Source organism: Tamandua tetradactyla, chromosome 25, assembly GCF_023851605.1.
Source record: "Tamandua tetradactyla isolate mTamTet1 chromosome 25, mTamTet1.pri, whole genome shotgun sequence".
Lineage (NCBI taxonomy): Eukaryota > Metazoa > Chordata > Mammalia > Pilosa > Myrmecophagidae > Tamandua > Tamandua tetradactyla.
In genome coordinates this window covers 32,614,487-32,638,489 of record NC_135351.1, presented here as the reverse complement: position 1 = coordinate 32,638,489, position 24,003 = coordinate 32,614,487, and the positions used below count along the sequence as shown (strand labels likewise).

Sequence of the window (24,003 nt, the reverse complement as noted above, 5' to 3'; positions counted from 1 at the left end):
CCCATCCCCATGGCAACGGCAGTGCACCTGGACTTCTGCTTATCACCTGTCCCGATGATCCTTTCAAAAGGTTACACTCAATGGCAAAGCCAACCTATCTTCTAATTAAATTGATAAGGTGTTTCTTTCACCGGAAGCAACTGATAGTTTTTCATCGAACGATTATATTATGCTTGAATATTTGCCATTAGTACATTCTCAGCTGTTTTCAAAACTACGTCCTGCCCTTCAAGGATGCTTAGGAAGGCTTGTCTGTGCTGGGAAAACTTGGCTAATGAGTGACTCTTCACTTATTGTCCTTCATTGTTCCTGCTAGAGCTGCGTGTTCGTGTTGCCATTCCTTAACGAAGCTGTGGATAGTCTTTACAGCCGAGTTCAAGGGTAGGAAACAAGATAGCATGAGCTGCTGGGGCGGGGTGAAGACACGAGACTCGGAAAGCTAGCTTCACCGGATAAAGAAGACAGCTGTCGTCCATTGACTCCCCTTCCTTTTTGCACGCAGACTGAGTGAGGTGAGGCTTGACCGTCCGTACGTCAGGCCGCAAAGACCACGCTTCTGGCAATTTTGCAGGTACCCCCATAACTGAGCTCAGACGCAGCGGGGGCGGGATTGGTCCGCTGTCACTCAGCCATGCGGGCCAATACGGGAGGAGCGAGTCCCATCTCCTGCCCGGGCTGCTCTCCGAGCATGCGCACTGAGTGTCTCGGCGCCGCCGCCCATCAGCTGAATCCTGTCCGGGCGCTCTGGGCCCGCGGTTGATGGTGTCCCGCGGAGGAGGCGGCCGCCGAGGAGGTCGGGTAGGAGCACCTTGGGGAGGGGGAAATGTGGCCAGGTGTCCCGGAGACAAGGCCCCTGCGGCCGCTCGGCCTCCTTGTTTGTGCGCGTCGTCAGGTGGCCGCCGCCCTGCGTTCTGCGGCAGCGTCTCGGGAGGGTAGGGCCGCGCTGCCCGGCTCCGGACGCCGGCTCCGCCCAGTGCCGCCGACCTCGCGTTCCGCATTCGCCGCGCCCGGGCGAGGCCGGTGGGGCTGCGGGCCCCGGCGCGACGGCGGGATGGACCGACGCGCTGAGCCTGGCGGGCGCGCCAGTGGGTTAGGGTGGGCGGCGTGGGGACTCCGGGCCGGGTGGCCTGGGTTGGAGTGGGCGTACCGGGCCGGGTGGCACGGGATGAAGGGGGCCAGATGGAGGGGGCCACCGGGCCGGGTGGCCCGGGTTGGAGGTGGGCGCACCGGGCCGGGTGGTCCGCTGGGCTGTGGGGCGCACTGGCCCCCGGGCGTTCACGGCAGGATGGGTGCGAGAGGCAGAGATCGGGAGTCCACGTTCTGCTTGGACTCTCTGTTGATGCTTCCTCTTGAGACCAATTGACCTCTTCCTCTTTTTATCTCACTTACTGAATAAACATATTTTGAAGTTCTCTTCCTTAATATAGAGGAACTGAAAATAATGCCATGAAGAACGAACCATACTCTCTATGCAAGAAGCTTATTGTATTTGGTTTTCTGTTTCACTTGATGACTTTGGTTGACATACTTATTTTCTTTGACATGCTTAATGCATGTCTTTAAGCGATTAACATAAAGACCTTTAAAAAAATACATAGGATATTTCATGCCTACCCCCCTCCCCTGCCATGTTTTCTAGGCTGCTTCTTTAAATTCATGGAAAAAAAAATAGACTTTCCATTCAAATTCTGTATTTTTTCTCTAGAGTTTCTTTAATTTATGTATTCTGATTATTATTATTATAGATAGTTTAAACTGTGCACCGAATCTGGAAGAAAAGCAAATAATTATGAAATGCCATGCTTAGTAATGTGGATGGACATTTCCCGGAAAGCTTGAGCTTACCCGGACGGTGACAAATATGTATTTAAACCCATTCTTGTGATGTGGACGGGCCTCTGTTTTGCAGCCCACTGTTGAGAGGTTTGTCTCAGACTTGTGACTAGTTAAGAATTATGCTTTAGTTTCAAAGTTTCTGTGTAAGTTAATATGATACCATATTAACTTCAGGTCTTTTTCTGAAGATAGTTTATATCTGCTGCTTCCAATAACAAAGTCAACCCTGTAAATTCAGAAAAAGAGGAACTATCTTAATTTTGCTTATGCTCTCAAACCTGAGCTAAGTGCTGGTGGTTGAAAAATAAATTATATAGAACACCTTCAGTAAGTCTGAATAAATTTTTTGGTGATTCCATTTGTTTTGAAATTTGGGTGTGTAAGAGGGTGAAAAAAATTCTTGGTTTTGTAAATTAAGACTGCCTCATATCAGCAGGTGGAGTTGCTGAGCTAATGCGTGCAGTTAATGTGTCAGTTTTGTGATCATAGAACAGTCTGTGGTGGATACAAGTTGACAAGGTTGTCTCTGGTGTTTTTATTCCACAGGTTGGGGTCTAATGACCAAGGTCCTAATTGGATCATTTTCAATAGTGATGAGTGTATGAAGTAGTAAGTTAGAGAGATTGACAGTGACAGGGTTGGGTACTTCTCACTTCAGGTCAAGTGGTCATTGAAGGCGGTCATTGAAGGCGGCTCAGGTACAAGATAAGACCGTGTAGAAGGAAGAGGCCATTGTAGAAGATCATGGGAAGAGCTACTGCGGATAGGTAGGGGCCCATAGGCAATAAAGAGCCTGGAGCTTCAAGACTTGAAAGAAGACTCTGGAATTCCTTGTCTTAGAAATGGTATTAATTACCCTCAGTCCAGGTGTTTGTCCTTAGGAAATAGTTACACTTATTCATTCATTCCACAGATATTTATTAAGCACCTCTTATGTAGCCAGGTACTAAGGATGGAGCAGTCCATAATGTAGACAAAAATCCCTGCCCACCCATCCCACCCCCTTCCCTCCCAGGAAACTTACATTTGGGGCATAGGGAGGAGAGAAATTCCAGTGCTTTATGTGTGCTCACAATTCAGAAAGTGTGAATTTCTACTACTTTTCCTATGCCAGATTATTGAGCACGAGGCTTCTTGCTGAATGTGAATCTCAAGGAATCTACAGGTTTCCCAGTAATAGTGGGGGCGGGGGAGGTCATATTTGACATTCAAGATTCCATTTTTAAAACTTTGTTCTTTTGTGCTCTTTAGCAGCAGCCTTCAAAAGACTTATTGTGACTACCATACTTTGATCTTCCCTTCCCTCCTTTTTATAGTGTTTTTATGTCTTCATAGAAAAATGATTACCATGGTGTCTAAATGAGCTGGTCTGGGAGAACTTTCTGTGAAGGTGGAAATCTTTTCTACCTGTGTTGTCCACTTTGGGGGACAACTAGCCACATGTGGTGACTGAGCACTTGAAAGGTGGCTGGTGTGACTGGGAAAGTTTTCATGCAACTTAAATCAAATTAATTTAAATTTGAATTGCCACCTATAGTCAGTGGCTACCCTTACTTGGCCATGCAGGTCTGGGTAATGAGTTAGGTAATTGTTATTCTGAGCAGTAAAACTAGGAATTCTGGATGGGCTTTCAAAAGTGTTCAGCAAGAGTACTTCAGTGCTTGTCAGCTCTGGACTAGGCACATGTCTGGATAATGTGGCATTGATTTATTACAAAGATCATAAACTTTGAAATCAATTTATAGTTGGCTAGATTTTAGTGTGTTCTGTTTTACAGTGAAGTTCAGCATCGATCCCCTTTATTTCTCAGATCCCCTCATCAGAACAGCTAACTATTGTTGTCTGTACAATGTCACTTATGAGCAGAATCATGGGAACAAAAGGGGTTAGGTAAGCCTTGCTATTTTGGCCAATTTTGGTTAGTTGATACACTTATCCCAGGCGTCATTGCTCATCCCAAGAGTGGAGAAAGCAAAACTTCATATAGGGACTGGGGAAAAGGTAGTGAATTTGTTTTTTATAATTGAGTGGTTTCCCCTGCCACTAGTTTTCATAGACAAGGAAGCAGTGTGGTTTAGTGTTTAAAAAGTATAGGCTCTGGGGGTAACGGTGGCTCAGCAGTCAGGTTCCCGGTGCCAGCCCATGTAAAAAATAAAATAAAAAAAAATTAAAAAAAAAAGTATAGGCTCTGGAACCATGCACCCCCTCCCTCCCTGTTCTAGCTGCTGGAATGCAATATACCAGAAACAGAATGGCTTTTAAAAAGGGGAATTTAATAAGTTGCTGGTTTACAGTTCTAAGGCTGAGAAAATGTCGCAATTAGAACAAGTCAATAGAAATGTCCAATCAAAGGTATCCACCCAGGGAAAGATACCTTGGTTCAAGAAAGCCGATGAAGTTCAGGGTTTCTCTCTCGGCTGAAAGGGCACATGACGAACACGCATCATCTACTACCTTTCTCTCCTGGCTTCCGGTTTCATGAGGCTCCCCAGGAGGCATTTTCCTTCTTCATCTCCAAAGGTCTCTGGCTGGTGGACTCTGCTTTGTGGTGCTGCAGCATTCTCTGCTCTCTCTGAATTTCCCATTCTCCAAAACATTTCCTCTTTTATAGGACTCCAGAAAGTTATCAAGACCCACCCAAATGGGTGGAGACATGTCATCACCTAATCCAGTTTAATAACCACTCTTGATTAAATCACACCATCCAGGGAGATGATCTGATTACAGTTTCAAACATACAATATTGAATAGGGATTATTCTACCTTTATGAAATGGGATTTTGATTAAAACATGGCTTTTCTAAGGGGCATACATCCTTTTAAACTAGCACACCCCTGAAGAAAAAAAAATGGGCTCTATAATTTAGTTACGTATCTTCCTTTTTGGCTTATCTCAAGCAAGTTACTTATTCTCATTATGTCTCAGTTTCTTTGTGTGAGGAAATCAGAATAATAATTATACCAATTTCATAGGCATGTGGTAAGAATTAGCTGAGAAAATAAATGTAGAAATTCAAGGCACAATACTTGGGAAATCAGTAGGCTCTCCATTAATGGTCACCATTGTTCATTTTGTTTAATTTTTATATATGTTTCTCACCATCATTTGCAGATCACTTTTCATCCTTCGCTCTGTGCTCTGCCTAGGTGATCACCTCTTTGCCTGTTCTCTAATCAATAGAATTTGGTATTTTAATGAAATAAAGTGATTATATTAAATGAGTTGGTGCTTGTCCCCCAGCTTAAGTTTATTTAGTTTATTTCAGTTAAGTTTATTTCATGTTTTTGTTAAGACACATTTATTTTCTGTGAAAGAGTAAAGTCAATAGATATACATATCTGGTTTTGAAATGTGGATTTCACTTGAAGATGATCCCTAAGAGGATACCAAAGCTTCAAGGTCACCAGTGGCCAGTGCTTCTTGCTCTGGCTCTCCTAAACCGGTGCTCATCGTACTTAATCATATATATATATATAGGAATTAATCATATATATATATATAGGAATTGACCTGGAGAGCCTGTTAAACACAGATTCCCGGGTCTCATCCTCAGAGAAACTGATTTGGGTGGAGGGCTGCTTGAAAATCTCCATTTTAACAAGTTTACAAGCAATACTGATGCCGCTGATTTTTGGGGCACATTATTTTTCCTTAAAACTCTATATTTTGAAATAATTTCAAATTTACCGGATAGCTGCACAGATAATACAATACCCAGAGAATGCCAATATAACCCCTACTCCCTCCCTATACCCAGATCCACCAATTTTTATATTTTTGCCACATTTGCCATATCATTCTATTTATCCATCGCTCTATCAATCTAATCAATCAGTCTATCTTTGAACATTTTGGAATAGATTGTATACCTCTTGCTTCATGAACATATACTTCCCTATGTACATTTCCTAAAAGCAAAGATATTCATTTATGTGTAACCACTTAAGTGCAGACATGAAATTCCTTGGGACACATTTTGAAAAGTACTGCCCTAAATGCTCCTGAATTTTAACCAGTTAACAAGGCTGTGATTTAGCAAACATTGATTTCCTCCCCTGCACAGCTTTGAGTACCAACTGTGAGTTGGGTGCTTTCCGTATGCGACTTCATCGACTATGCACAGTAGCCCTATGTGATGGGGAGTAACACCTTTACAGATGATGAAACCCAGGCTTAAAGCAGTGGTTGCTGTCAGGCCTCAGAGCTGTGAAGTGGAGTCGGTTCCAGAGCACACGGGCCAGTTATCTTCCCCAATCTTTCGCCAGACAGGAGGCTAGACTGGCTTCTCCTAGCTTGGACTCTATGCAGATGTAATTTCCTTTTCACCATGTGCCTTGGAAACAGACCTGCTGTTGAAACTGCTGGGAAGCACTGAGCCTCTTCCTGTGCTCAAAAACTCAACTGTCTTCCATTATATCTTACTTCTTGAGTTTTCCTCAAGTAGCCAAACTTGTTCAAGGTAGACACTTGTCAGGGAGGTCAAAATCTTCCTGACTCCCCAATGCTAACTACTTAACTCTTCTTCAGATTGCTTAAAAGACAGCAGACTTTACTAAAATTGCATTTCTCTCCCTCAGAATACATCCTGACCAACTATGTAGTGTAATGCTGATTTTGAAAGGTAGACTCAAACACAGGTAATATCAACTATGTCCAATAATAATGCATATGGCTATTACATCTGGCTCCAGTTTATACAAAGAAACCAAGTGCTAAGCTTGTGCAATTGGCCATACATCTAAACTCTGCTCCTGCTTATTGATCTTTCTGACTGTGCAAACGGGACCTGTGGAATGGTCTGAATAGGAGGTTGATCTACGTGTATTTAACAGAAAGGGGTCCTACTGATACCAGCAGCATGGGTCTCTTTCCCACTTGGCCTCTCCACCCCAGGAAGGCATCCTGTTTGCCCCTTGCCTTGGTGCATGTTGCTTAACTTGCCCATTGCTGCTATCTGCAATACCTGCCCCTTCTCTCTCTCCCTTTTTTTTTTTCCCCTTAAGAATCAGCTTAATACTTTAAATCCTTTCTCGAGTCTCCTGTCTTTTATTTATTTTTTTATCCTCTTCTTTCTTTGAAATCTGATAGCAGTTGGACCCTGTACCACCTGATATTGTATTTTTCCAAGATTATTCCAAATATTTTAATTTTATGTTTTAGCTAGATTATAGGCCCTTTGAGAGCAAGAACCATATTTTATAGAGGTACTTAATAAATGCTATTTATTCTCTGAAATAATAGGTCAATTCTCTGAAGAGACAAGGGGAGAAGAGGCCTCAAAAGACAACTGAAAAAGCTTAGGCTAGTCTTGAATCAAGTTTTGAAAGCTAGGGAAAATGTTACAATTCTAAGCTCTAAATGACAGAACTCAGTGATTATGTTGTCCATGAGGGAGAGAAGAGATAATTATGTGGTTGTGTCCTGAAGCATGTGAGGGTTTCATTGGCCTCCTGTTGTTGCCAGACTTGTAATGCTAGAGCCCATCAGACCTTTCATCTGTGTAGGGTGGAAAAGAATTTGGTCCCTGGGCATACATTATCTTGTTTTGATCTTGGCTGCTGGCCCAAATGCTTGCCCAAGGCACAGAGTTCCAATTGACAGAATTTCCACTGGTAGCTGAAAAGGCAGTTGGTGAGTTCAAAGATGATTTAACAGTAGAGAAAGATAAGGACATGACTTGGAGATGTGGACCTAAGACTCATTAAGGTACTGGTTGTAATGAAACCATATGGGTAGAGGAGTCCTTGAAGAGAGTATATAAATAAGAAGGGACATTTCCTCATTCCATGTGTTTCTGGTGGCCTCAAGCCAGTTTTGCCTGAAGTTTAGTTGATAGTGTGAAAAGAGGAAAGAAGATATTATTGAGCCAAGAGAAATTGCCTTGTATTCTACCATTTAAATAAAGAATTAAAGAAAAAAAAGGCATTCAAATCTACAGGTCTCTAACTCAGATCTTGTTCTTGGTGTCCCAAGGAAAAAGTTGCATGTCAGCTGAGCTCGGAAAGGAATACACTTAATCAACAGATGTATGGACTCCTTCCCCATACCATATAGAAAAATTAACTCACAATGGATCTTAGACCTAAATTTAAGGCCAGAACAATAAAAGGAAAGTGTAGGAGTAAGTCGTTGTGACCTAGGGTTAGACAAAGCCTTCTAGTTGTAAATCCCAAAGCACAAGCAATAAAAGAAAAAAAAAAATAGATGCATTGTACTTCATCAAAATTAAAAAAAAAAAGTTTGTGCTTCAAAGCAAACCATCAAAAAAGAAGAAACTAGGTGAATGAACCTTGAGAACAATATATGGAATAAAATGTCAGAAACAAAAAGACATAGTTATAGTTATTCCTCATAGGAATAACTATAATGTACAAACTCGGAGAATTGAAGTCATGAGCATGGTTTATCAGTTTGGAGCTTATGGTAAGGGTTCCTAGACTGTAAGTTCTTATAGCAGTCATCTATTCCAGTTATAACTGTTAATTTCTAAGATACAGAGCTATTTGTGTATTACCCAGTCATTCTCTGAAGCTTTAGGTATTTATGTAACACCTGAGGCTCAGTTCTGAAGTATGAAAGTCAGGATTACCCATATAGCAATGGTTAAAAAGGTTGAAAAAGTGATCAGACTTCGACTAGAAATGTGAATGAAGCTAATCTGGGTAGGACTAAGGTAAATCAGAATATGAGGTAAAAGATGATATCGTCTATATTTTATAACTCCAACTTCTATATGAGACCAAAGGAAAAAATGTTTATTTGGTGTAACAATTATATTTTGGGTAGCACATTATCTAATTTAACTTGTATGGTCAGTTTATTCAAACACCTAATTTCATGAAATCTTGAGTAAGGAGTGAGACGTTGTTGGTTTGTACAGGTTAGTGTGATACCCCAATACATCCCAGAGTAATTTGGGCAGAGAATGAAAAGTATTTACAAAGTCCCCATGGGGGACTGGGAAGAAAAGAGGAAATATTAAACTTCCCCATCTGTGGAATTCCTGATATTCTCATAAGCAGTGGGGACAACCTGTTCAATAGGCAGAGCCCTTGATCTTGGGACTCACCCTTATGAAACTTATTCCTGCAAAGGAGAAGCTAAATCTACTTATAATTATGCCCCTGGAGAACGTGTTTTGTTGCTCAGATGTGGCCTTTCCCTGTAAGCTAACTCGGCAGGTGAACTCACCACCTCCCGAGGGTGTGAACCTCCCTGGCAATGTGGGAGCTGGGACACAGCATCATGGGATTGAGAAAGCCTTCTTGGCCTAAAAGGGGAAGAGAGAAATGAGACAAAATAAAGTTTCAGTGGCTGAGAGATTTTGAACAGTCAAAAGGTTATCCTGGAGGTTATTCTTATGCATACAGATATTCCTTTTTAGCTTGTGGTGTATTGGGGTGGCTAGAGGGAAGTACCTGAAACTGTTGAACTGTGTTCCAGTAGCCTTTGCTCGTGAAGATAATTATATAACTATACAGCTTTTATAATGTGATGATGTGATTGTGGAAACCTACTGGTTGATTCTCCCTTTGTCCAGGATATGGACAGATGGGTAAAAAATAAGGACAATAAATAAATAAATGATGGGTAGAAAGGGGATAAGGGGTAAAAAAAAAAAAAAAAAAAAAAAGGTTGTATCTTCTTTATCCCTAGCATTTCATTCAGTATCTGGCACAAAGTAAATGTTCAATAAATGTTTATAAAATTGAAAAAAAATTTTAAAATATCTAGAATATAGGTAACCAGAAGATACAGTGAAGACAAAGAATAGGGAACTGATGCTTAATTTGTGCAGAATTTTTAAATAAAGGTGACTGTTATATTTGGAAACAGATAGAGATGATGATAGTACATTATTATAAGTGTGTAAGTAACAGTGCTGAATCATGTGTGTGATAATGGTTGAAAGGGGAAGTTTAGGGTCATGTATATCAGTAGAAGGAAAGCTCGAGGATGAAACAAGGGGCTGACATTATAACATAGTGAATCCAGTTGTGGATGATGAATGTGGTTAATAGTACTGTTCTAGTTTGCTAGCTGCTGGAATGCAATATACCAGAAATGGAATGGCTTTTAAAAAGGGGAATTTAATGAGTTGCTAGTTTACAGTTCTAAGGCCGAGAAAATGTCCCGATTAAAACAAGTCTATAGAAATATCCAATCTAAGGCATCCAGGGAAAGATACCTTGGTTCAAGAAGGCCAGTGAAGTTCAGGGTTCCTCTCTCAAGTGAGAAGGCACATGGCGAACACAGTCAGGACTTCTGTCAGCTGGAAGGGCACATGGCGAACACAGCGTCATCTGCTGGCTTTCTCTCCTGGCTTCCTATTTCGTGAAGCTCCCCGGGAGGTGTCTTCCTTCTTCATCTCCAAAGGTCGCTGGCTGGTGGACTCTGTTTTGTAGTGTTGCTCTCTCTGAATCTCTCTGAATCTCTCATTCTCCAAAATGTTTCCTCTTTTTATAGGACTTCAGAAACTAATCAAGACCCACTCAAATGGGTGGAGACATGTCATACCCTAATCCAGTTTAACAACCATTCTTAACTAAATCACATCAACCAGGGAGATGATCTCATTACAGTTTCAAATGTACAGTATTGAATAGGGATTATTCTACCTTTAAGAAATGGGACTTATATTAAAACATGGCTTTTCTTAGGGGACATGCTTCCTTTCAAACCAGCACAAGTACAAATACAAGAATGTTCTTCCATGAATTAGAACAATACATGTCAAAACTGCAAGATGTTGGTAATAGGGTGGTACATGGGAAAAAAATTTACCTAATGCAAATTATAGTCTGTTAATAGTAGCATAATGTTCCTCCATCTATTGTGTAGCAAAGGTACGCACTGAAGCTGAGTGTCATTAATGGCGGAGGGGGGAGATAAGGGATATAGGGTTTTCTTTTGGGAACTATGAACTATGAAAATGTTCTCAAATTGATTGTGGTAATGTAAGTACAGCTCTGTGATTATACTGAGTGCTATTGATTGTACACTTTGGATGGACTATATGGTGTATGAATAAAACTGTATTAAAAAAAAGGCTAAAATATAATCCACAGAATGGGAGAAGATATTTGACAATAATCTGATAAAGGTCTTGTATCTAAAATACATGTAGAAGTTATACAAGTCAGTAATAAAAAGACCAATGAGCCAAGGATCTGAATAGACATTTCTCCCAAAAAGATACACAAATGGCCAAGAAGCACATGAAAAAAAAGCTCAGCATCATTAGCCACCAGGGAAGTGCAAATCACAATTGCAGTATGTACCACTCCACAATCACTAGGATGACTATAATCAGAAAGACAGGTAATAGCAAGTGTTGGTGAGAATGTGGAGCAATTTAAACCTTTATACATTGGTGAAAATATAAAATGACACAGCCACTTTGAAAAACTGGCAGTTCTTCAAAAGATTAAACTAAGCATAGAATTGCAATACAAGCCAGCAACTCCACTTCCAGGTATCTACCCAAGAGAAATGAAAATGTGTCTGTATCTATATGTCCACATAAAAACTTGTACATGAATGTGTATAGTAGCATTATTCCTAATGGCCAGAAAGTAAAAATAACCTGTGTCCATCAATAGGTGAATGAATAAATAAAAGAAATGTTGTCTGTCTATCTAATAGAATATTATTCAGTGGTAGAAAGGGACTAAGTACTCTTCTGTGCTACAAAGTGGATGAACCTTGCAAATATGGTAACAAAAGACCATGTATTTTAGGATTCCATTTATGTGAAATGTCCAGATTAGACAAATCTATAAAGGCATACAGTAGATGCAGAGATTCAGAGTCGCCTAGGATTAGGAAGTTGGGGATAAATGGGGAATGACTACTAATGGATACAGGTTTTCTTTTTGGGGTGATGAAAATATTCTAAAATTGATTGTGGTAGTTGTTTGGGGAGGGGGTCCCAAAGCACCCAGTAGAAAAATGGACCCATGGAACAAGGAAGGGAAATACAGAGCAGCCTAACCTCCCAGGTTTTCCAGGCCAGCTTGACACATTCCACCATGCACCACTGGAACCAGTACTTCCTGCCAGGACTGACACATAGGACAAAGCACATATTTCATTGTGGCCTTTTCTCTCCTACAAGAAATATATAGTGGCTTCTTGTTGCAACCTAAGCCAACTAAACCCGGCATCTGGGGCCCTCTCTCTGTGACCTTGGCTTTGTGTGAGGAGCTTTGAAATCAGTACTGTGAAGTGGCTCTCACCTCCACCTTGTGCTGGTCGAGTTACCTTGGACAAGTTATTTAATCTTTATCAACCACAGTTTACTCACCATTAAAACAAAGATAATGCTACTGACTTTAAGGGGAGTTTGTGAAAATTAAATTAGATGTCTATGTCAGATGCTTATCACTTGGCAGACGTGTAATAAATGTTAGGTTGTTCCTCTCTTCCCAGCCAGGAATCATCCGATCCAGAGTTGGCCTGGGGCCTCCCCTTCCTGTGGTAATCACCTTCCCCCACACTCTGGGTCCCTTGGCTCCAGGCACCCTGACCTTGCTTTGTGTTCTCTATACCAGTCATAGCCAGACATCCAGAGCCTATATTTCTGGGTTTTAAACCTTTTCAGGCAAGGGTAATAGTGATGAGTCCCTGTCACTTTTGCCTAGCCCTTGGCCTTTTACTGCTTTGTGTTGTTTTTTGTTGTTTTACCTTAAATCTGTCTTCTAAATTGCAAACTTGATTTGAACACTTTATATCTTTATTTTCACTTTCTTTGGATCTTCCCAGTGCTTAGTTTAATGCTGGTCATGGATTAGGCTCTGAGGGAGCTGACTTGGCAGCTGACCACCAACTACTGCAGTAGCCTCTGCGCACTCAGTGGAGCAAGCAGGGTCATTGAAGCTCTAGGAGTGCAGTCCCCTAGTCAAGGTGCAGTCCTTTTTTCTGCCTTCCAAACCCTGAGAAGGTAGGGTGGATTGAAGAAGGAAAGAACCTCATCTTGTCTCCTTCCAGTAGCAGTATCCCAGCTTGGCTTCTGATCCTAAGACGCTGTTTCTAGAAGAGGGGGGCCCTCCTTTCTCCTTTCTCTGTTGGGAAGTGTACTGAGCATTTATTGAACGTTCTTTCTCTTCCAGCAGATGGCTCTGCTATCTCAGATTTGACCTTTCCCATTACGAGAACCCCTAGTCCCGTGTTCCCGAGCTCCCTACTTTAACGATCCTTGAACTGGATATACCGTTTTCTTAAAAAATCCTCCTCTTTCCTTGAGCAGAGGAAAGAAATGTGTGTGTGTTGTGTATGTGGATTAAGTTAGATTTAATGAAATTTCTGGGGATAACCTGAATTCTGTGTTCATCTAACAAATGTTGAAGTGCCTGATCTATGCCAGGAATTGTCCTAAATGTTGGAGAAAGAAAGCTAAGCATCATGCAGCTCATCTTATATTTGCTTTTAATTTCATCAAGGAGAAATTATCTGAACAATTAAAATTCTACCCAGAAACCAGACTTAGTAAACCTGTCTTGGAGAGCTGCTCAAGGAAGTTTTTAAAAGAGAATGTGCAGCTTGAACGTTATTTTAATTGTTTAACATGTTTAACATGACTGTCTAATGACCAGTTTTTTTCTCTAGACATGAGAATTTTGCTGCTTGATTTTGACCCTGTTCAGTTAATCAAGTTTATAATCTCCCAGATTGATAATTTGGAAGATGTAAACCAGTAACATTAAAAATACAATTTGACTTTTCTTTTTATGTTATTTAGGTCATTGCTTAGAGAAACTTCTGTACGGCCCCCCAGCATCTGATGAAATTAGTGAATAAGCCAGTCAACCATGTCTTACACTCCGGGAATTGGTGGGGACCCTGCCCAGCTGGCCCAGCGCATCTCTTCCAACATCCAGAAGATCACACAGTGCTGTGAGTTGATTTTTAAATGACTTCCTTGTTTGTTTTTAATTTTTAACTGAAATTGGTGAAGGTTCATAAATAGGCAAGTGTAGTGCTGAGGGAGGGAGCAGCACACCATTGGCAAGAAAGGAGACCAAGAGGCTTACTTCAATGGATGAAGCAGGTATACTGTGCTAGGAAAGATAAGCTGTATTTAGTAAGAGGATGTCTTGAGTTGAGAGTCATCTTCTCTGGAATGACAGTACTCAGGCTACAGAAGCACCAAGTAAAGATTGAGGGGTTGCAGATTGTGTATGAACTTGAGCTGGAAAGAAGGAAGGGTTAGCTGAAACCAGGCTGCACTCCCTGAGAAAGTGATCAGTTGGTCCAACTAGATGAGAAGTGATAAGTTGGGGTAGAGTTGAATATTCATGGCATGTTGTGACAGCTTGTATGAGATGACATCACAATCTGGGGCAGCTTTGGTGTGTGGGAAGATGAAGATTCACCACTGTCCTGCATGAAGCGCTGTAGAGCAGGCTGGGAGCACTCTGCCAACAGGAGCTTCGATCACTGCCTTCTGATATCTGTGTACTGTCATTTGTGAAACAGAACTGTGTCCTGCATGGACTTAAAGGCCTCCACAGTTGAACAGAAGCTGCAGAGAAGGAAGTGTTTTTTAATCTTCCCAGTTGTTGGGGGTGGAATTACCTGGCTCAGGAGAGGTGAGATTTCTGTTACTAAAGTGACTAATATTATAGAATAGCCAGGTAATTCTTAGGTCTGTAATTAAGAATTTTAAATATTGGCATTATGGTTCAGAATAAATGTCCTTAATTTTGAGACTCTATTTTATCCATTCAACAAGCATTTTATTGAGCACCTCCTATTTGCTGAGCAGTACCCCACACATTGGGAGTACAGTAGTAAACAAGTTCCACAAGGCCCTGCTCTCATTTTATGTACAGTAAAGTGAGGAGAAACAGATAGTAAACAATTAATGAACAGCACAGTTTCCTTAGAAGAAAATGAAGTGGAGATAATGTGGAAGTGAGTGAGTGGGGGAACTGCCTGCGCTTAGTTGGGCCCCTGAATGAGGGTGAGAAAGGCTGGTGGTGAGAAGACAAAGAGAAAGGGCATTTCTGATGGAGTAAATAACTAGTATTAAAAACATTAAAACAGAACAAAGCTGGGGCGTTCAGAGACAGAAAGGCCAGTGTGGCCAGAGAACAAACCAGAGGGGCCGGAGATGGCAAGAGAGGAGCCTGGGGCCCATTATTGTGGGAGTGTGGGGAGTTTGTGCTTGATTTTTTGAGGCAATGGAAATCTAGCAGCAGGTTTTAACTAGGGCAGGGAGGAGAGTTTTGTTTTATCTGAATAAATTTTGAAATGCCTTTTAGACATCTAAGTCAGATATCTAGCTTAGATATGTGAATTTGCATTCAGGTGTCATCAGAGTATTAATGGTATTGAAAACCACAAGTCTAAGATAATCACAAGAGCAGGAGTGTTAAAGATGGTAGAATTCAAAGAGTCAGAAGGAAGCCAGCAAAATGAATCTGAGAAGATGTGACCAGTAAGGTAGGAAGAAAATCAGGGATTTCTGGGAATCAAAAAGTGAGGGTGTTTCAAAAGTAGGTGAGGCATCATCTGGGTCTTGCTGCTGAGAGGCAAAGGTAGAAGCAGAGAGTTAGATTTGGAAAATTGAGATCACTGGTGACTTTGAAAAGAGTGGTCTCAGAGCCATGTTCCAAGAGATTTCTCAGAATTCCACCCACCTCTGCTTCTGCTCTTGGCCGGATCCAGTCACATAGGAACACCTAGCTGCAAAGAGGCCTGAAAATATCTTATAGCTGGATTGCAATGTGCTCACTAAAGTGAGGATTTGCTTCATTTGAGTGAAAAGGGAAGAATCAGCATTTCTTAGGCAACTAGCAGATTCTACCTAGGAGGTGGAAGGAGGGTCAGAGAAAGGATTGTATTTTCTACCACGAAAGGGAAATACTATAATGTTTGTGTTTAGTGAAAATGACCCAAAAGAAAGGGAGAAGTTAGGAAAACAAAAAAAAAGTGAGCGTTTCATTGTGAAAGGAATGTCATTGAAGGTGAGAAGGGGCAAGGAATAATGGAAAACAAATGAGTGGTTCACCTTTCATCCCTCTACAGAGGTGAGGCAGAGGATGGGGGGCAAGAGTTTTTGTGCCAACAGGTCCAGTTTAGTCATTGGACAGAGAATGAGAGGGAGGGACATTGAAAGTTTACAGGAGAGGAGAAAGTGGAGAAGTCAAATCACGTGTAGATTTGATTATTGAGAGAGCTAACAGATCGAGGAAGCAGAGAAGGTTCTTGGCAGGTTGTGTATTCATTTAAGATTTAGTATTGTGAATTTAGTGAAGCCAGTCAGCACTGGGTATTTTTTCTGATTCTGAGACAGTGTCTAGATGAATGGAAGGTTAGCTATAGATAAAGTTATTGTTAAAACTATCACCCACCATTCCAGCGTGCATCACTGGTAAGTGATTTGCAGAACTCAGGTGGAAGTGAAAGGCAGATACAAAATTTCAGTTCATTTTTTCTCCCCTTTAGTGATGCTAATAATAGTGGATATGATTGAATGAAATGACACTTTGCACCGCATTTGGTTCTTCTCTTCACACTACATTTGCGTTTTTAAAATTTGTGTACAAATTAGTAGATTTTACAAAAGAAATCTTGGCATGATACTGTAATATCATACCCTTAGAGTTAGAATATGTGCATCTCTTCACCTAAAGCTAAAGTCTTGCTGAGTAATGCAAAAGTCTTGCTGAGTAATGCATTGGGCAAGTGTTATTTTCTTACTAGATTTCATTAAGATAAGTGAAAACTTGTAATACGTTGAATTGTATTACTTTATACGAAAAAGAAACTAGCAATCAGAAAGAATTTTGATTCTTGGAAAAGTCCAAGAATAACAATATTTAAAGTTGAAATTTTGTTTTCTTTTACTAGTATTATATATTGAACGTTCTTTGTTTGCAAAGAAAAAGGTAAATAAAACAAGGTTATTTTTAAACTTAAGTATTTCTTTTTTGTCAAACCACTTTTGTTAAAAAAAAATGTAAAGCCTTATTAATTTATTTCATTAGTATATTAGTTTCTTAAATGCTGCCAGAATGCTATATACCAAAAATGGAATGACTTTTATAGAGGGAATTTAATAAGTTACAAGTTTATAGTTCTAAGGAAGTGAAAGTGTCCAAATTAAGGCACTGTCAAGAGGTTATCTTCATTCGAGAAAGGCTGATGGGTCAGGAACACCTCTGTCAGCTGCGAAGTCATGTGGCTGGCATTTGCTGGTCCCTTGCTGCTGGAGCTCCATTTCTTTCAGCCTCTGTTCCTGAGGGGATTCCTTACTTTCTTCCTCTGGGGCTGGCTCTCATCTCTTGGCTTCCCCTTAGCTCTCTCTAGGTTCTGGCTTCCTTAACATCTCTTGGCAATATCTGCTGGGCTCCAAGCATGTCCAAATGTGTGTCTCTGCTGTCCAAATGCCAGCATCTGTGTCAACTCTTCTCTGAAGTGTCTATCGGCTCTCTTTGTCATCACTGAGGTGTCTGTCATTTCTGGCTCCTCCAAAAAATAAAAAAGGATTCCAGTAAACTAATCAAGATCCATGTGGAATGGGTGGAGTCACATCTCCATCTAATCAAAGGTCATGCCCACAAGTGGGCACGCCACCCCTGCTGAGATAATCTAATCAAAAGTGTCCAACCTGCAGTGTTGAATCAGGATTAAAAAAAACAGTTGCCTCCACAAGATTGGATCAAAATTAAAACATGGGGGCGGGCCACGGTACCTCAGCAGGCAAGAATGCTTGTTTGCCTGCCATGCCAGAGGACCCGGGTTCGATTCCCGGTGCCTGCCCTTGTAAAAAAAAAGAAAGAAAAAGAAATTAAAGGGTCACAAAGCAAGTCTTAACAAATTTAAAAAGATTGAAATCATACACAACACTTTCTCGGATCATAAAGGAATGAAGTTGGAAATCAATAATAGGCGGAATGCCAGAAAATTCACAAATACCTGGAGGCTCAACAACACACTCTTAAACAACGAGTGGGTCAAAGAAGAAATTGCAAGAGAAATTAGTAAATACCTCGAGGCAAATGAAAATGAAAACACAACATATCAAAACTTATGGGATGCAGCAAAGGCAGTGCTAAGAGGGAAATTTATTGCCCTAAATGCCTATATCAGAAAAGAAGAAAAGGCAAAAATGCAGGAATTAACTGTTCAATTGGAAGAACTGGAGAAAGAACAGCAAACTAATCCCAAAGCAAGCAAAAGGAAAGAAATAACAAAGATCAGAGCAGAAATAAATGAAATTGAAAATATGAAAACAGTAGAGAAAATCAATAAGACCAGAAGTTGGTTGTATGAGAAAATCAATAAGATTGATGGGCCCCTATCAAGATTGACAAAAAGAAGAAGAGAGAGGATGCAAATAAATAAGATCAGAAATGGAAGAGGAGACATAACTACTGCCCTCACAGAAATAAAGGAGGTAATAACAGGATACTATGAACAACTTTATGCTAATAAATACAACAATTTAGATGAAATGGACGGGTTCCTGGAAAGACATGAACAACCAACTTTGACTCAAGAAGACATAGATGACCTCAACAAACCAATCACAAGTAAAGAAATTGAATTAGTCATTCAAAAGCTTCCTAAAAAGAAAAGTCCAGGACCAGATGGCTTCACATGTGAATTCTACCAAACGTTCCAGAAAGAATTAGTACCAATTCTCCTCAAACTCTTCAAAAAATCGAAGTGGAGGGAAAACTGCCTAATTCATTCTATGAAGCCAACATCACCCTCATACCAAAACCAGGCAAAGATATTACAAAAAAAGAAAACTACAGACCAATCTCTCTAATGAATACAGATGCAAAAATCCTCAATAAAATTCTAGCAAATCGTATCCAACAACACATTAAAAGAATTATACATCATGACCAAGTAGGATTCATCCCAGGTATGCAAGGATGGTTCAACATAAGAAAATCAATTAATGTAATACACCATATCAACAAATCAAAGCAGAAAAATCACATGATCATCTCAATTGATGCAGAGAAGGCATTCGACAAGATTCAACATCCTTTCCTGTTGAAAACACTTCAAAAGATAGGAATACAAGGGAACTTCCTTAAAATGATAGAGGGAATATATGAAAAACCCACAGCTAATATCATCCTCAATGGGGAAAAATTGAAAACTTTCCCCCTAAGATCAGGAACAAGACAAGGATGTCCATTATCACCACTATTATTCAACATCGTGTTGGAGGTTCTAGCCAGAGCAGTTAGACAAGAAAAAGAAATACAAGGCATCAAAATTGGAAAGGAAGAAGTAAAACTATCACTGTTTGCAGACGATATGATACTATACGTCGAAAACCCGGAAAAATCCACAACAAAACTACTAGAGCTAATAAATGAGTACAGCAAAGTAGCAGGTTACAAGATCAACATTCAAAAATCTGTAGCATTTCTATACACTAGTAATGAACAAGCTGAGGGGGAAATCAAGAAACGAATCCCATTTACAATTGCAACTAAAAGAATAAAATACCTAGGAATAAATTTAACTAAAGAGACAAAAAACCTATATAAAGAAAACTACAAAAAACTGCTAAAAGAAATCACAGAAGACCTAAATAGATGGAAGGGCATACCGTGTTCATGGATTGGAAGACTAAATATAGTTAAGATGTCAATCCTACCTAAATTGATTTACAGATTCAATGCAATACCAATCAAAATCCCAACAACTTATTTTTCAGAAATAGAAAAACCAATAAGCAAATTTATCTGGAAGGGCAGGGTGCCCCGAATTGCTAAAAGCATCTTGAGGAAAAAAAACGAAGCTGGAGGTCTCACGCTGCCTGACTTTAGGGCATATTATGAAGCCACAGTGGTCAAAACAGCATGGTATTGGCATAAAGATAGATATATCGACCAATGGAATCGAATAGAGTGCTCAGATATAGACCCTCTCATCTATGGACATTTGATCTTTGATAAGGCAGTCAAGCCAACTCACCTGGGACAGAGCAGTCTCTTCAATAAATGGTGCCTAGAGAACTGGATATCCATATGCAAAAGAATGAAAGAAGACCCATCTCTCACACCCTATACAAAAGTTAACTCAAAATGGATCAAAGATCTAAACATTAGGTCTAAGACCATAAAACAGTTAGAGGAAAATGTTGGGAGATATCTTATGGATCTTACAACTGGAGGCGGTTTTATGGACCTTAAACCTAAAGCAAGAGCACTGAAGAAGGAAATAAATAAATGGGAACTCCTCAAAATTAAACACTTTTGTGCATCAAAGAACTTCATCAAGAAAGTAGAAAGACAGCCTTCACAATGGGAGACAATACTTGGAAATGATATATCAGATAAAGGTCTAGTATCCAGAATTTATAAAGAGATTGTTCATCTCAACAACAAAAAGACAGCCAACCCAATTACAAAATGGGAAAAAGACTTGAACAGACACCTATCAGAAGAGGAAATACAAATGGCCAAAAGGCACATGAAGAGATGCTCAATGTCCCTGGCCATTAGAGAAATGCAAATCAAAACCACAATGAGATATCATCTCACACCCACCAGAATGGCCATTATCAACGAAACAGAAAATGACAAGTGCTGGAGAGGATGCGGAGAAAGAGGCACACTTATCCACTGTTGGTGGGAATGTCAAATGGTGCAACCACTGTGGAAGGCAGTTTGGCGGTTCCTCAAAAAGCTGAATATAGAATTGCCATACGACCCAGCAATACCATTGCTGGGAATATACTCAAAGGACTTAAGGGCAAAGACACAAACGGACATTTGCACACCAATGTTTATAGCAGCGTTATTTACAATTGCAAAGAGATGGAAACAGCCAAAATCTCCATCAACAGAAGAGTGGCTAAACAAACTGTGGTATATACATACGATGGAATACTATGCAGCTTTAAGACAGGATAAACTTATGAAGCATGTATTAACATGGATGGACCTAGAGAACATTATGCTGAGTGAGTCTAGCCAAAAACTAAAGGACAAATACTGTATGGTCCCACTGATGTGAACAGACATTCGAGAATAAATTTGGAATATGTCCTTGATAACAGAGTCCAGCAGGAGGTAGAAACAGGGTAAGATAATGGCCAATTGGAGTTGAAGGGATACAGACAGTGTAACAGGACTAGATACAAAAACTCAAAAATGGACAGCACAATAATACCTAATTGTAAAGTAATCATGTTAAAACACTGAATGAAGCTGCATCTGAGCTATAGGTTTTTGTTTTGTTTTGTTTTGTTTTGTTTTGATTTTACTATTATTACTTTTATTTTTTTCTCTATATTAACATTCTATATCTTTTTCGGTTATGTTGCTAGTTCTTCTAAACCAATGCATATGTACTAAGAAATGATGATCATGCATCTATGTGATGATGTTAAGAATTAATGATTGCATATGTAGAATGGTATGATCTCTAAATGTTGGGTTAATTTCTTTTTTCCGTTAATTAAAAAAAAAAAAAGAGAAGGGATAATTGGAGCTGAAGGGATACAGACTGTACAACGGGACTGGATATAAAAACTCAGAAATGGACAGCACAATACTGCCCAATTGTAATGCAATTATGTTACAACACTGAATGAAGCTGCATGTGAGGTATAGGGTTTTTGTTTTTGTTTTTGTTTTTTTTTTTTCTTTCTATTATTGTTTTAATTCTTATTCTGTTGTCTTTTTATTTCTTTTTCTAAATCGATGCAAATGTACTAAGAAATGATGAATATGCAACTATGTGATGTTATTAAGAATTACTGATTGTACATGTAGATTGGAATGATTTCTAATTGTTTTGTTAATTCTTTTTTTAATTAATAAAAAAAAAAAAAAGAAATTAAAACATGGCTTTTCTAGGGGGCATAATACTTTAACCGGCACAACTAGTAAATTATTTAAAACATATTAATATGATACAATTTTAATTATTATAGTATGTAATATATGATTACTATTAAAGATATTAAATATAATTATGTTAAAATAACATAGCTTTTAAAGAATGTTTATAAGTAGGTTCAATAAGCTAGAAATTTGTGAGGGATTTCTCTGTGGATCTCTCTGTGAAATATTTAAAAAGCTTAAGGAAGTATATCTCTCCTACTGCATAGATATTATTCTCTGCTGCTACTCCTAGCAAGGCATCCTGTTGTCAACCCAGTGCTCCAGGCAACTGTTCCCAGTAGACTGATGTTGGCATGCAGAAAGAACTCTGTTATCCTAAATCTGTAAAATCATGCAACAAAGACATGCTTGGTTTTAGTTCTTAGGCTTTGAATTGAGGTGTCCAAAAGGAACATTTTATTAACATTATCTGGAGATACACCCAGTTACCCTTATAATTGTTATACATTTCTGAAATTTTCTTTGAGGCAAACTCTTGCTTATGATGTAGAGTAAACAGATGAGCAGGCCATTGGGGATTGAAATGGTTGAGCTTATTGCAGTAGCTAAGTCAAAGTAGGATATTTTCACAGTAGCCATTCAACCTTGCTTAACCACAAAAATGTAGAAAAGAGTCAGAACACTCAGGATGAGTTCTGTCAGTAGCATCAGTATTCCTTTTTTTGAAAGAAGCAGAGTAAATAAGTTGAAATCTGTTACAAAAGCGAGGATCACATTTTTTTTCAAAATTTTTAAAACAGAAATGTAATGTATAGATTGAGTAATACACAAATTATTAGTGTATAGCCCAGGGACTCCTCTATCACAGACTCCCACCCAGAGACACACCACCATAGGTCAAGAAATAGAAAATTATCAGCCCCCTGAAAACATTCTTATGCTTTTGGCCCCTCCATCTTCTCCAAAGATAACCAATATCCTGACTTCTAACATCAATGAATAATTTTTCTAGGTTTTTAAACTTTTATGTAGTAGAATCAGATATTTTGTTAGGCTTCTTTCTGTTATTATGTTCGTGTGATTCAGCCATGCAGTTACATCTGGCTAGCTGTAGGTCATTTATTTTCGTTGCTGTATTCTATATTCATCCATACCACAATTTGTTTATCCTTTCTGTTGATGGACGTTTGTGATGTTTCCGCTTTTTGACTAGTGTGAACAGTGGTCTCTGAACATTTCTTGTACCATCTTTTGATACAGGCGGGTAGTGTGTACCTAAAAATTGGAATGCCGGGTCATAGGCTGTGTGTATGTTCACCTTTAGTAGATGCAACTAAGTAGATGCATCTACTTTAGGAAACTAAGTAGTTTCCTAAAGTGGTTATGCTCTCAATTTATACTCCCACTGTCCTGTGGATGAGAGTTCCCATCACAAATTTTAGGTACTGTAGCCATGGGGATGTCTCATTGTGATTTAGTTTGCAATTCCTGATTTGGATCAGATTTTTGAGAATGTTGCTGAGCTAGAAAAATTAGTGAGATAGTAGGAAAAAATTCTAATCATGTGCATGCACATTTCCTGAAGTCAGATCCAAATAGCAATGTGACCTTGAGTAAGCTATTAAAAACTTTCCAGCACTTAGTTTTCTTGCATGCATTTTTTTTGGCATACAATTTTTGTGGACTATATTATAGGTTCTTTCAATTTTAGCAGGCTGTAATTCTCCCCAGAGCTTTAAAGAGCCCTGAAAATTCTTCTGATGTGCATAGGATTTTTCTCTTTGTTATTGAGGCTGATTGCCATATCTGGATTCATAATGCTTATAAAATCCCATAATAGAAACAGTCATTCATAAGACCAGCCATAGTTCCACTAAGACTTGGGTATTATTTCTGAATGTTAAGAGATGGGACAGTAGTATGAATAGTGTGAGAATTAACTAAGTTATGAATTGAAGGAAATTAATACATAGGAATGATAACAGCCAACCATGAAACATAAAATTATGTTGACATAATTATAAATAAATATAAATAAAATTATGTTGACATAAAATTAGTGATAAGTCTCACCACTGATATTAATGAGAATTCTGGTACTTGAATAAGGTTTTTGTTTTTATTCTTGTCTTCCCTGAGAATTTTCTGAAAGAGAAAGAGCAAATAGCTAAAAAGTTAGTCTTTGGAAAATGAGCAAAACAGATCCATAGCATAAAACCTACTCATCAGAATTTATGAGTGCAGAAAATTTCTGCTAAAACCTGCATAATATCTCATGTGTTTATATGTGTGAGTGTGTTTTCCAGAAAATTTGGGAATGCAGGACTTTCTAGGGAG

The 24,003-nt window shown here is 39.4% G+C and overlaps 1 protein-coding gene across 5 annotated transcripts in view; it reads left to right on the top strand.

Moving 5' to 3' along the window:
• The first annotated feature begins 432 nt into the window (after positions 1–432).
• Positions 433–24,003, top strand: part of STX7 (syntaxin 7) — a 51,686-nt gene continuing 28,115 nt past the window's right edge. Inside the window, exons 1-2 of one of the 5 annotated variants that reach the window (XM_077143996.1) lie at positions 433–571; positions 13,578–13,732. In XM_077143996.1, the coding sequence (XP_077000111.1) occupies positions 13,648–13,732 (85 nt within the window). In that variant the 5' untranslated portion in view covers positions 433–571; positions 13,578–13,647. The other 4 variants (XM_077143994.1, XM_077143995.1, XR_013168852.1 and 1 more) reach the window with 4 other exon arrangements.